This window comes from Aspergillus caelatus, assembly GCF_009193585.1.
Source record: "Aspergillus caelatus strain CBS 763.97 unplaced genomic scaffold BDV27scaffold_474, whole genome shotgun sequence".
NCBI classification, from domain to species: Eukaryota; Fungi; Ascomycota; class Eurotiomycetes; order Eurotiales; family Aspergillaceae; genus Aspergillus; species Aspergillus caelatus.
The window spans coordinates 1-12,929 of NW_022475737.1; the positions used below are offsets into that span (position 1 = coordinate 1).

The 12,929-nt window shown below is 47.9% G+C and overlaps 4 protein-coding genes across 4 annotated transcripts; all 4 read right to left on the bottom strand.

Annotated features, from left to right (window-relative positions):
* Positions 1–1,221: 1,221 nt before the first annotated feature.
* BDV27DRAFT_151385 (WD40 repeat domain-containing protein) lies at positions 1,222–1,896 on the bottom strand (the record flags this gene model as incomplete). The annotated part of the gene is made up of 2 exons (XM_032071351.1): positions 1,222–1,619; positions 1,659–1,896. 2 exons carry the CDS (start codon positions 1,894–1,896, stop codon positions 1,222–1,224), a joined length of 636 nt encoding a protein of 211 aa, XP_031920441.1.
* A 62-nt stretch (positions 1,897–1,958) lies between these two features.
* On the bottom strand, positions 1,959–2,951 carry BDV27DRAFT_151386 (uncharacterized protein; the record flags this gene model as incomplete). The annotated part of the gene is made up of 4 exons (XM_032071352.1): positions 1,959–2,148; positions 2,198–2,232; positions 2,286–2,305; positions 2,426–2,951. The coding sequence occupies 4 exons, from the start codon at positions 2,949–2,951 to the stop codon at positions 1,959–1,961; spliced, it is 771 nt and encodes a 256-aa protein (XP_031920442.1).
* A 2,496-nt stretch (positions 2,952–5,447) lies between these two features.
* BDV27DRAFT_139469 (uncharacterized protein) lies at positions 5,448–6,553 on the bottom strand. The gene has a single exon (XM_032069463.1). It carries the CDS (start codon positions 6,416–6,418, stop codon positions 6,026–6,028), a length of 393 nt encoding a protein of 130 aa, XP_031920443.1. The 5' UTR covers positions 6,419–6,553; the 3' UTR covers positions 5,448–6,025.
* Positions 6,554–7,620: 1,067 nt separating this feature from the next.
* On the bottom strand, positions 7,621–12,893 carry BDV27DRAFT_139471 (putative ubiquitin-specific protease UBP12). The gene is made up of 4 exons (XM_032069464.1): positions 10,959–12,893; positions 8,853–10,895; positions 8,415–8,801; positions 7,621–8,298 (listed from the first exon to the last, which is right to left on the bottom strand). The coding sequence occupies exons 1-4, from the start codon at positions 12,421–12,423 to the stop codon at positions 8,267–8,269; spliced, it is 3,927 nt and encodes a 1,308-aa protein (XP_031920444.1). The 5' UTR covers positions 12,424–12,893; the 3' UTR covers positions 7,621–8,266.
* Positions 12,894–12,929: the final 36 nt, after the last annotated feature.

Below are 12,929 nucleotides of genomic sequence, written 5' to 3' on the forward strand. Positions count from 1 at the left end.
TTGGTGGTTGAAGTGGGTGAGGTTTTCCACCGTGGTCAAAATGCGTGGGGTGGCTATCCCGCTTGTGTGGCCATCCCGCTAGTGAAATACGTTATATCTTGGATCGATGGTGTCCAAGCTTTCTGCCTTTTGTTCGCTTCGCTCGGCGAATTTCGAGGACTCATAGCCTCAGAGGATGAGGCGGCAGAGTTTTCAGAAAGTGACGAGAGAGGAGCGACTATCGGTCATGCTGCTATCGCTATCCTTGCTACCCAGTGTGCAAGAAGGCGTGAAGTCTCTTGTAAAGAGCCCACCAGCCTCGAGGTATAAAGACAGCGGGCAGTCCTTAAATATCATGCCCTTGAAATGGCTTAAGGCCTTCATTCAAACATGGACCCTTTGGGTTAAGGCCCTGGTATTACTCTCAGGCATGAAAGGACGGGGAAACTGGCTACTGGTGGAAGTGAAGCAAAAGACAGACTACTGGGAAATGCAGTGGCTATACACCTCAACCAATTCTCGATCTTCTCAGTCAGCACAAGATCTGCGGTTGCCTAGCTTACCAGCCTATTCTATACTGGCGCTTTTTCCCTGTCGTAGTGCCTCGCATTTGCATACAGATGCGTGAACGGCAACTTTGGATGGGTCATCCATAGGCAGGTCTTAGAGGACCCGGGCAAGTGTACCATCTCTTACAGCCGGGTGAAAAACCAGCTTCATCGATTTGCACAATTTCATTCATTTCGGAGCCAGTCGCCAAGAAGCTAGGTAGTCCAGAAATTAGGTGTGGCTTAGTTGGCGTGTCTAGCCCTGAAATACAAATTCGCACTGAATCGGGAGTTGAGAATAGAATGAGCCGATGATATTAATATACTACACTAGAATTTAATCGACGTGTAGTTATCTATAATTTCATAGGCCTGATACGTACGGTTGAAAGTAAGACTTTGAGCTTTAACCCCGAGACAGATAATATGATCTTGATATAAACGTTGTCCCCTGGTTATAGAATTAACCAGAAAAGGAAGGCTAGGATTAGATGCGGCAAAGTGTTCAAAGTTTGCCTTCCTTAGCGAGATAGGCCCGTGGGGGCTAGACTGAATGGATTCACCAATGTGGAATAGGAAGGAAGCATATAGCATATTCTATAACTAAGTCTAACTAAAGTCCCTGTGTCTCCAAGGCCCTCCCTTTGCAAAGAGGTTCGATTAATATAGTAAGTAAAGCTGAATTGGTCAATACCTATTGTACCCGAAATCCTATCAATGAAACCCGGCCTGATGCATGCCCTAGGACAACTTGATTCTGTCTAAGTGCCGAACAAGTTGGCCGAGCCTCAGGAGGCAACCATAGTACTTGTTCTCCGTTCTCGGTTAACCAGTCCCCCTGCACTAAGTATATCTCTAGGTTCGACTTAGGTGAGTGGGAGATATGATAGTCGTTGAGAGATTGAATATGAAGGGATCCTAGGTTAGTTCTAAGATGTGACCCATCTTCGGAGAACGCAAGTTTAGTGACTACTTGCACTGTTCTCAAGGTCTCCTGCAGGATGCCTGTTACCGGGTGCCAGAGCCGTATAGTGGCATCATTTGAGCTAGACGCTAGCAGCCGGCCATCGAGCGAGAAGGCCACTGACCGAACTTAGCCTGAATGGCCCTTGAACGTCTGGTGCAGCGCACCTGTCACCGGGTCCCAGAGCCGTATAGTTTTATCAAGTGAGCCAGACGCTAGTAGCTGTCCATTAGGCGAGAAGGCCACTGACCGAACCGAGCGTGAATGACTCTCGAGCGTCTGCTGCAGCGCACCTGTCGCCGGATCCCAGAGCCGTATAGTGTTATCATCCGAGCCAGACGCTAGCAGCCGGCCTTCGGGTGAAAAGGCTACTGAAAAAACTGAGCCTAAATGGCCTTCGAGCATCTGCTGCAGTGTACCTGTCACTGGGTCCCAGAGCCGTATGGTGGTATCCTCTCCGCCAGATGCTAGTAGACGGCCATCGGGCGAGAAGACCACTGACTGAACCCAGTTTGAATAGCCCTCGAGTGTCTGCAACTCTGCGCCCTATCTTTGCTCAACTCGTGGCAACTGGCATATAAAAGTGGGCAACTCTGCCTCAAACTGCCTCCGGACAATTGACATCTGGGGTGTAAACACCAGACCTGTGTAATAAATCTGAAGTGGCGCTTCATCCGCAATCTGGAGATTTTTCAGAACAAAACACTTTATATCTTGTAAAAAGTTAGCTAGCCAAGATAGCTTTATCTGCCAGTCAATATTCAATCTTCTAATTCGATTTCCAAAGTACTGACCTTTACCAGTGTCTGCAAAGCTGTAATATTGTGAATTGTTTTCGGACCCTATCCAAAAAGGCTTATCACTTCCAACCAATACAAGAAGTGCAACTTCAGGAAGTGTTTTATCGGTGTCCAGTTTATAGCAGAATATTTACCGTTCTCTAGATAGCGTATCCAGTATCGATATACGTATCGAAGCTCAGGTGAAACATCTCTCTCAAGCACAGCCCTGTTAATCTTATTTCTTTTCATATCTGGGCTTGAAAGATGGCATATATCTCTGTATAGTTCTCGATTCATACACTGAAGACAATACTCTGCAAGTTGCATATGACCTGCCGGTTCATAACTCCAAAATTTATCGGATGCTGAACAGTCAACCAAAAACTCGCGAAACAAGAGGTGAAGAAGCTGAATAGGAGCATCACAGTTTTTAGGTACTGACACAACAGACTGGAGAGAATTCAGTCTGCCCTGGACCTTTGTTTGGTCAAGACTAATAAGCTTGGCCAAGGAGACGGATAAAAGTGGGCTGAAGAGAAGAATAATAGCACTCACAATTCGGTAGAAGTTGTCCATCCAGTTCTCTAGTTCTTTCAGCTTTTTCTGTATTACAATATACTCTAAGACTGGGAAATAGATATCAGTCAACTTTGAGTATTTACTATCAATCTTCTCCATCCCGTCATCGAGCGTGCGGATAATATAGCTTGAAGTCGGGCATTTAGTAGTTCTCTATCACAATTAATAAACCGATATATTGTCGCTGTATAAATAAATAGTGGAACGGCTATATCGACTAGAGCCTTGAGATTCTTATTCCCAGGCCAGTCTTAAGGAAGCTTGTAATCATCTCTTATTCCATTAAACTTTTGCCGGAGAAAGATTAAGATATTATACTCGATAGTCGACCTCTTAACTTTATAGAGAACGATTTCGTTCTTATTGATCTGTCGAAACCCCTTGATAATAGGCAGTTCTGGCCTACTGATTATAAACACTCGTAGTTGGACATCTTTCATATCGTTCAATTTGGGCAAAGTTGAGAGGAAGGCCGCAATATCAGCTAGTACTTAGCACTTATCCAGAGCGTCGATCACAATAACCAGTATTAACAGAGTCCTTAAGCCAAGATTAAGACTCTTGAGAGGCTTTAAAAGCAGTTTATTAAACTGTTCTTGTAGATTGCTACCTCCAATATTACACAAGTCCCTAACTGCCCTCTTGATAGGCTGCTGGAGATAAGAGGGTAATCTCTCTGTTAGTTATTTGGTAAGGGTAGTAAAAAGTCGTTTAGCATCCTCACGGTCTGTTCCGCCCTTCTTAAAAAAGAAGCTGCCTCCTAGTAAGCCCTTGTTATCTAACCACCGAGCCACTGTCCGTGACACAGTTGATTTTCCTGTTCCTGCCATACCCTGCAGCCAAAATGCGGCTTGCCTATCTGAATCGGTCGCCCACTGTTTGATATCCTTAAGAAATTCAGTTCACGTTTTTTGCAAACATTCTTAATACTCCTCTCCGGTATATGTGTTATAATAAGCTTCCTCTGTAACTTTGAGCTCCACAAGAACCATTTTGTTGTAGATATCATCGACTGAGTCCAGTACATAGTCAATTTTGGTCAGTATTTTGTCTGTCTTTTTAAGAAGTCTATTTTCTCTCTCTTTATATTCACACCGGTCAACTATCTGAAGCTATCGGTATAGATATAATCCTGCCCTTTCAATAGATTTCTGGAGTTCAGAAAGTAAATTCCCAGATATACTTTTCCAAATCCAGACAGTACAGCTGTGGTTATAGAGTGACTGAACTAGGGCAGCAAACATTAAAACTACAATATATATCTGGATAAGAGCTGTCTCGATATACTTATCGGTATTTGGGTCCTTTTTATATTTGTCCTCCACGAAGCTATACTGGGTAAGAATATTAGTTAAAAAGACACAAGATTCTAACCAGGCCACTTTCTGACTACGATAGTTTTGCGTCAGCTTGAGTTCTATCTATTAGTTATATAATATTTTGATATTTTCAAGGGGAAAAGATAAGTATACTATTAATCCTAGGGATATAACTGCCCAGACACTAGTTGTATATCCTGTTGGGTCAAATATTACAGCTGCCTGGATAAAGTCCTGGAAGCTAAGAATAGCCTTAATAATCTTTTAAGCTGGTTCTTTAATTCTGGATTTCTCTTGATCAATTTTATATTGGATCTTCACAGTTTTGACTACCCTACTGAGTGCTTCTAAACGGCTCACGATATCAGGATTGATATTGGTATTGTTACACTCGACCGATTTGTTATATTTTGGCAACGGTATGGACTTAATAAGTTGTTGCTTTTCTGGCTCGAGGTCAATAAAACCACGTTGCCACAGATCTGGTTTTGTAGGAGGCACAGATCCAGGTTGGGTCAAAGAAGCATCTATAGATTGATTCCGTCGCCTGGACTGGTTACATTTTTCCCCGTTTGGCTTATCCTGTGGGACAGCATTGTGTTGCTTGTTATTTAGCTTGCTGTGCGGGGCCTGAGATTTAACATCGCGTTGCCTGTCATTAGACTCGTGCGTCTCTTGACAGTGGGCGAGCGGAGCTTCCAGACTCGTTGAAGAACCTTGGCTGATTTGATCAGGGTTAGTTACAGTTCTGTGATCTCGATACCGCAACCTTTTCAATTTGCCCTTGACAATCTTCAGTTTGTCCTTGACACCGCGTCTAGTAATTTCGGCGCTCATGATAGGCCCAGTCATGACCCGGCTGTTAGAATAAAATGAGGTGACGCCTTTGTCGATGCTAAGGCTGCTAGGGTATTTATTACCCCGGCTGCTGAGTTGGCACAGTACGGCTGAGAAGTGGGACATGATCGGTGCACCCCGATCTGTAGCTGAGATTCAGCGATCCAATTGGCTTAACAACGCATGAGCTGACTCTTAGTGCTAGATGATCGGTCTTGGCATGGATAACAGAGTCATAGGAGACAAATGTTTCGCGGAAAATAATAGGTCCTGGATGAACAATCATGTATGTTACCTGATTAGGGTACGAAGTACTCCGTACTAATATATAGCAGGAGACATTAGACAGCTAATGATTTTTCTTAATGTCTCATTCATCATTTACTGTGGCTTTGTTTGCTTTCATATTCTCTTCTTTGTTTTTCTTTTTTTTTTTTTTTTTCGACAAAATATCTTCATTGCAGTTGTTATATTTTCGTCCGTGAAGCAAATTCCGCTCTTCTAGATAAAAAACAAATCCTACTGATACGTTTTAGCGGAATGGCTTCCGCGAGAGGCAACTCGGCTTTAACACTTAAATTATGTGAATAATCAAGACAAGGGTTAATAGTGTAAGTTAATAGTTACTCGATGACACTGCAGCTACCAATGCTTGATCTTTAGCATGCACATATAATTGGAGGATATGAATCATGGAAGGATTTCTGGACTTGACAATAAGCCTTACCCCTACAAAAATCCACTTCAGTATCTTCTCCCAACCTCTGGCAACAGTGTTCAAATGCGCCTATGCATCAACCGCCCATACCCTAAGCAACCCACCGCGGTCCGTCAGCAATCACCACTAATATCTAACCAAGCCACAACAAAAGAGAGCAATAGTAGCAAAAGTCCAGGTAACAAATCACCAACGCCTCAAGACCCCATCACATCTTCACCAAACGCTGAAATGCCCATTCCCAATATCAACTCATCCATCCGGTAAACCTTCCAATCCAAGCAGAACAAGGCCCCATCTCAACGCTCCAATACGCCGCCAACACCCCTGAACGAAGTCTTCGTCCGACTAACACCCGGCCTCCCAACCTTCCCAGTACCACTCCTCAAAGGCGACAAAAGCGGCGACGAAAAAGTTCTCAAAGCACCCCTCACAGACCCAGCCCTCATCTTGAGTTTCTTAGGCGTGATATCCGCTCTCTGTGTTGTATCTTTCATTGACGGGTATGTGGCAGTATATCGAGTCTTTAGGTCTTGGGCCATAGTTGGGTCGTTCTGTAAATACCCATGTCCGGTGGTCGGTGAAATGGGTGAGGAGGCTTGCTTGGCGTCTAGGGTGAGGGCCTTGGTTGTGCTGGGTGACTGGTAGCAAGAGGTGTTGCGAGCGGAGAGGCTTGGGCCAAGGTCGAGCATACTGATGTCGCTGTCGCTGAGGATGTCGCTTAGGTTGTCTCTGTGGGTTTCGGGAGTCGTTGGAGGGGAGAAGGTTGATTCTTTTGGTTTGATGGGGGTTGGTGTGAGGCATTTGTGGTGGGGGTTTGTTTGAAGGCGTTTTTTGGGCGGATTCATATTTTGGTGAGAGGAATTGTGGCTTTCTGGTTGTGGGTTATTGATTGAGGTTGGTGTAGTAGTGGTCGTCCTGGTTGGTGATACTGGTTTGGTGAATGTTGTTTTGTATACACGACAAGGGTGGAAGGTCAGGTGAAAAGTGACTGGGGAGGAAGGAAAGGCTGACGTGGGTCTGGGGGCAGCAGGTATACTTCGAGGTTACTCCGATTTTTGAGTCACTTGTAAAATTGAGTGGGGTGGAACTGGGCGTATTCATTCACCTAAGATAATCTTGTTAGTGTTGTCACATCACAGATAAGACAACCTAGTTTAGGCAGGAGGAAGTGGACTTTCTTATAGTCGCAATAATGAGTACTCTGTATGCCTCAGATACCTGACCACCTCAGATGATGGAGGAGATCTTGTCTCCCCTGCCCTTTGGTTCTCAACAGTAGTACTAGGTCGTAAATAGATGGTATATCCTATCCTGTACTTTGAGATATCCGAGTTACAAACAACTCGTGAATAAGTACTTCATTTCAACTATTACTGATTTTAACCCTTGAGCCATCTTAGAGCAATTTGATCACGCAATATCGTTCACGACTTAGTCTATCAATTTCTCTTAGTTGTTTCAAGTCGACAGATGCACTACGCATGGCGCCAATATACGGGCCAGCTAATGGCTATATCCGAGCCTAGTCAGCCTCAGGGTACCAGATCCAGAGTATCTGTCACGATAATCCTGCGGATCATACAGACAGTCCACGCATCAGAATCCACAACAAACAAGGCGAGATGTGCCAGATTGTACTAAAATGTGTATTGACGTCACAAGGTTGAGTGGACATCAGATGACTGAGACTAGTCATCGGAACTGTATAAAAGCAGCATCTGATAAGAACCTCGGACATCATCACTTGCGTCGCTTGGTGCACTGCCTTGACCATCAATGTACAATGTATATGATCATATCTTCGATCTTATGTCTGTCTCATCAGAACTCTACTGCATTATCACTACGATATCCGTTGGTACATCACGTAAATGGCGAAGAAAACGAATACATTTCTTCATGCAATGCAGCCGGGCTGCTCTACCATGACCGGCAAAAGAAATGCTTTTAGAACACGGTGTGGAGGTCCGGAAAGAAGTCCTCCTCCATAAACAAAATATAAATGCAAGGACAGCTAGATCCCGCCGTCCATATTCTCTTCACAATATGCAACAAACCCACCGAAGATGCCACCCCCGAGCTATGAAAAAACGTAATCCCTATACAGGGGCTTGCATAGGGAACTCTTCAAAAACGAAAACGAAAAGAAAGTGTAATTATAATAAGACCACAGACTCCTTCATTGAGATCATCAGCCACACAGGGAGCATCATGATGTCGCCGACAAAGCGACCAGATTACCAGTATCATTCATGTCGCGTTTCCAAAAACAGAAAATGCCTGTCTACTCAGGCATTATCCGGTCTTCATCGTTTACTCGTAGCTCCACTACGGGCAGCTCGTCTTCGTCGTCGTCATCTGCATCCAATGGAGGAGGAATATCCTGAATTGGAGTCTCCTCCATTGGGGTCCCCGGGTATGCCGCTCCGTGACCTCCGGGGCTGTCCGCTAAAGAGGCCAGCCGTAGGTCCGAATCGCTGAAATCTCCTCCGCCAACTGCCTGGTTGCTAGCATCGTCGTCGAGCAGGTCGTCGTCATCAGAGGTGGACCCCGGTAGCGTTGTGGTCATCTGTGAACGGCCGTGAGCATCCGGGACTCGGTTGAAAGACCACGAGGGCGGACTCGGGAAGCGGAACGGATCGGATTGCGCTCCATCACCGAACTCGGCTTCATCAAAACTCATACCTTCCAGTCGGTGTTCTTTACCAACGCTCTTTGCCCCAGAACTGGGGCTATTGGTGGATCCAGGGAGCGCGGTCTCATCCCCGTTCTTCGCTTGGGTTCCGGTTCGCGAACCACCACCTCCCTCCTGGTGAGCTGCTCCGACTCCGGTTAAGACGCTCGACGACCCATTGTGGGATGAGCCGCCGAGACGCCGGCCGTCCCCCGACGGTGATTGCCCACGAGATTCGCTGGGCGAACCAGCCTCACTCGCCGGCCGGGTAGATGACTCGGTAATCTCCTCAAGGATCTTACCACCGAGCGGACGATCGGACCGGCGGCGGTAGAAGAGGAGGTAGGCAGCCGAAGTCACCACACTTTGGGGATCAATAGGTCGTGAGACACTCGAGTCTACGTATGTTAGTCATGATACTATAATGTGTGTGGCTGATTTGGACCTACCGTTGTACTCGTTCCACTGGCCAGTGAAAAAGTTCTTGGCATATGCAGTATAGTGACCACCTCCCAAACCACCGTAGTGGTTGTCAACCGCGAAAAGGTCATAGACCAAGCTCTTACCCTCTTCAGGAGCTTCCACTCTGCCACTCATATCGAGGCCTTCTACAGGGAAGTCAACGAGCACATCCAACTTATCCCGGAAACCGCGGCTGGCGCTGAATCTCTTCAGGTGCATGACGAGGATATCAGGTGTCCTCCATAGCTGGAACTTCTTGCTAGCTCGACGGTGCTCCTTACAGCGTGGACAGTACCAAGCATCGTTCTCGGAAAGTATTTCCTCCTTGTTGAATTCGTCCAGACACTCTTCAAGAGTGACACCCCTCTTCTTGCGGGTTTGGCGGAGTTGACGTCGCTTATTCAGCTCGGGGTCATTCACCCGCTCAACGTCCTGCCATGTTGGGAGGCCGCGGAGAGGATCACGGTCTTTCTTGTTACCGCCAAAAAGAGCGTCGTAGACCTCGTCATTCCAGTCCACAACAATTCCCTCACCTGGTCGAACCAGAGGTCGAATCTGAACTCTAGCAACTGGAGCCGGGGTGCGAGAGACGTCTGCAGAGTTATCGGCATCACTACCCGAACCAGATCCACTCTCAGTGGCCTTTGAATCTGCAGGGTCGGTTGTCTCCTCGGACTCCTCTGGTGGAGCAACCGGCTTCGTCTTTATACGGAACGACATCTTGGGGTATTCCTTGTTGTCTTCCACCGAAGACCAGCCGAGGGGCACTGGCTCGTTACCCTTCATGATCTTCAGTTCGAACATGTCCCGGAAGCGAGCTGGAATCGAGCTTTCAGAGCGAGGTGCGCCAGTTTGGGAGGCAGAGTCTGCATCGCGCATGGACACATCAACCATACCATCTTCGCCGTCCACGGAAGATGTTTTGATCTTGGAATCGGCGGACTGAGCGTCGTCGTCGTTCATAACAACTGTATCCGAATCTTCTTGAGTCGCCTCTTGCTGGTCCTCTCCGAGAACATCCTCGTTCAGGAAGTCACGGGTGGTCATCGTGGCCGCCCTAACAAGCACCTTGCCATAGATGGCATCGAAGTCATAAGCCTCCTCCCGAGTGACAACGATGTACGAGGGCACACCAAAAAGGTCCCGCTTTGATTTTGACCGTTCAACACGGTTGAAAATGGGCACCAGAATGCGGTCAGCCTTAGGAGAGTCAATACTTGGGATCTCCTCTTGATCCGACCTGCTGAAGGAGAAGTAACTCTTCTGGGGCTTGTCCGGGTTGTAATTAGTCGGCACGGACTCGACTTCAAAGAAAGCAATTTCATCATTTCCAGAAATTTGGCACTCAGCAATGGAGCTTGTGTTATCAAACATCCTGTAGAACTTGCGCTTGAAGATCTCGGCCATGATCAGGCGTTCAGGATCGGTGCCTTGCTTCTTAGCGACTAGTTCCTTCAATGATTTGACACTAGAATTCTTGTCGATTTCTACATCAAACCGGACTGGTTTCTTGTCTAGGCCGAAGTAAAATACCTCTTTACCCCAAAGATTCTCGATGGGGAGTTGGAGGGTAAGGTTGTTGAAAGGGTCAAAGATGATACTGACCTTGTCGCAGGCAGGGCAAACAAGAGTCGACTTGTACATACCAGCAAAGAGATCCGTAATGACGGAATCGTTGCGAGCCTTGTAAATATCCCAACATTTGTCTGCGAACTCGGTAAGTGCCACCTTATTATGAACCATTTCATCTGTGGAGTCGGGCTTCTCGATGTAGGGTTTCTTAAGGATCCTGTTCAGATCCTCTTGTAGCCCGTCAAGAAGAAAGAGCAGGAATTCTTGAGAGTCCTGCTGGCCATACCCAGAGAATGCTGGGCCGTAGCGACCAATCGTATGTTTCAGCTGCCTGGGAGCAAAGGAGGACTGGCCTGCCTCGTCATAGATCATACGTAGCAAATTGGCATACGCCTTCGCCACATCACCATTGTGAGCCAGCGGGTTGCTGGGGTTAAGATCTTGCTTATACACATCATCTACAGACCATGGTCGTCAGTAATGGTTGGTGGGGAATGCTGTATGCGACGATCAATACATACTCAGGAAGTAATAGGTCAGCTCCTCAACGCTTCGTACGCACTGCAGGGCGGAGTTCATGTAGCACGTATTTCCAAGGTTGCTTAAACCCGTGCAGCCGCGAGGCTTCCCGTCTTTCCGCCGTCCCCTAACGGGTTCTGGTACTGGAGATGATCGGCCACTGGCAGTAGGGCTCTTGTTCTTCAGCTTAGACGAAGGGCCATTCTTCAGACTACCGGAGGGAACACCAAGGCGATTAAGTGTCTGCTTAGAGGCCTCTGAGACCCACTCCCCACCGGGTATACGTTCCTCTAGCACCACGACATCACTGCCGCCGAGTCCAGCAAGATCCAATGTCATCCGACCGTTGTAATTAGGGTTGGCGGTCTGATCTTTAGCGTCCTCAAACAACTCCCGTTGGGCACCCTCGGAAAGCGACAGGAAAGTGTTCAGATCGATCACAAGATTGTTACCGGCGTTAGCGACAATCGAGGCTGCAGGCGCCGGTGAAGCGCTTCGCGAAGCAGCTGGGGTCATCGCGGCGGATGCTGTCGCACTGCCCAAACCGCCCAAAATTCTCCAAACACGAACCTTGGTAGACATATCAATGTTGGCCAATGTTTTAGCTTCCTTCAACCACTTCTGGAAGTTAGAATGCCTGCTAGCTAAAACCCGTACGGGCTTCATGTTTTTCTCCTTTAGGGACTGAGGTGTAGTGCCCCCGGACTGGCTGGAAAGCTTCAGGATAGTGAAAATGGGCGGATTAATCTCATACTGGATGTTCTCGGAGTCTCCGCCAACGCTGGTGTTGTGGGCGTAGCGAACAATGGCTGGTGACTGGTCTGCCAAGCCGTACCATTGCATAATCAGATCCCATCCTTCTTGAGGTACAATCTCGAAGTCTTCGCTCATCTGTAAGCCTGGGCGTAAGGGTACAAAGGGCTCTCCCTTTTCGTCTTTGAAGGACGCATTCGCAGGATCCGTAACTAGAACCAAATCAGAGTTGTCCACCGGACCAACTTCTCCTTCTGTAGCAGTCTTGTCCGTTTTGTCTGCATGAGTTGAGCTCCTCGAGAGCACCCGCTTTAGCCATGCCATCGACACAATATACCCCTTCTGTCCTTCCTTGAGGGGCTGCATCATGAAGCACGTTACTTTCGCGACCTGATCATCGTAGGACGGTCGTTCGGATGGGGTAGTAGGCTGAGCCTTGGAATGGGCTCTGGTCGCGGTAGAGGCTGTGTAAGTCGACATGCTGGAAGGGGTGGGATAGACGTTGTCAGATCCGGAAACATCGTTGGTAGTAGAATCGTCGTCCTCCGTTCCGGTTGTATCCATTTTGTCCGGCTGGGACTCCTCAGTCGGGGCCAAATCCATTTCCACATCATGTACGACGTCGGGAGCCGCCCGCTTCACGCCGGGGGAGGATGAGCGGGTGTCACGCCCAGCGGGCGGAGCACTACCATCTCGCTGATCGGAACCAGACATATCTATGGGCGGATCGCTGGCAAGGGAGAGTCCAGCGCAAGCGGCGGAGGGGAGGTCGATGGGGCTACCAGCGGAATCCGGGGTAGATCTAGTCCCAAGCACTTCCTCCTGCAAATGGGCGGGGATATAACGTTGCGGAGGAGAGGAAGAGCCTTGGCGTTGGGTCGCACTAGGATCGGAGGACGGACGAGGTTTTGGTGGCGAGGACGTGGAGGTTGTATCGGAGTTGTGGTGTCCGTGACGTCTTCCGGCCTGCGAGGCAAACGACAAACCCGGAAGGGTTCCTGGTCTGCGAGGCTCTGCTACCTTACGGCGCTTTGTGGAAGACGTCGTGACGGTGAGCTGCGCACGTCTCGTGGCAGCTCGAGGTAACACGATGAAAGGAGTTGTATGTTAAGGAACACGCCAATGATAGGTGATCGAATCGGTGAGAACCTTCGACGAGACACGCAGCAACAGGGGAAAGAAAAAGAAAAAAAAAAAAAAAGTGTAAAGCAGCGAGCCAA

Excerpts from the sequence above, each read along its gene's own strand:
- BDV27DRAFT_139469 (XM_032069463.1), bottom strand. The coding sequence starts at position 6,418 with ATGCTCGACCTTGGCCCAAGCCTCTCCGCTCGCAACACCTCTTGCTAC.
- BDV27DRAFT_139471 (XM_032069464.1), bottom strand. The coding sequence starts at position 12,423 with ATGTCTGGTTCCGATCAGCGAGATGGTAGTGCTCCGCCCGCTGGGCGT. Across the intron at positions 8,802-8,852 it reads CCAGTGGAACGAGTACAACG|ACTCGAGTGTCTCACGACCT; the intron begins GTAGGTCCAAAT and ends TAACATACGTAG. Across the intron at positions 8,299-8,414 it reads TAAAGAACACCGACTGGAAG|ATGACCACAACGCTACCGGG; the intron begins GTATGAGTTTTG and ends GGCCGTTCACAG.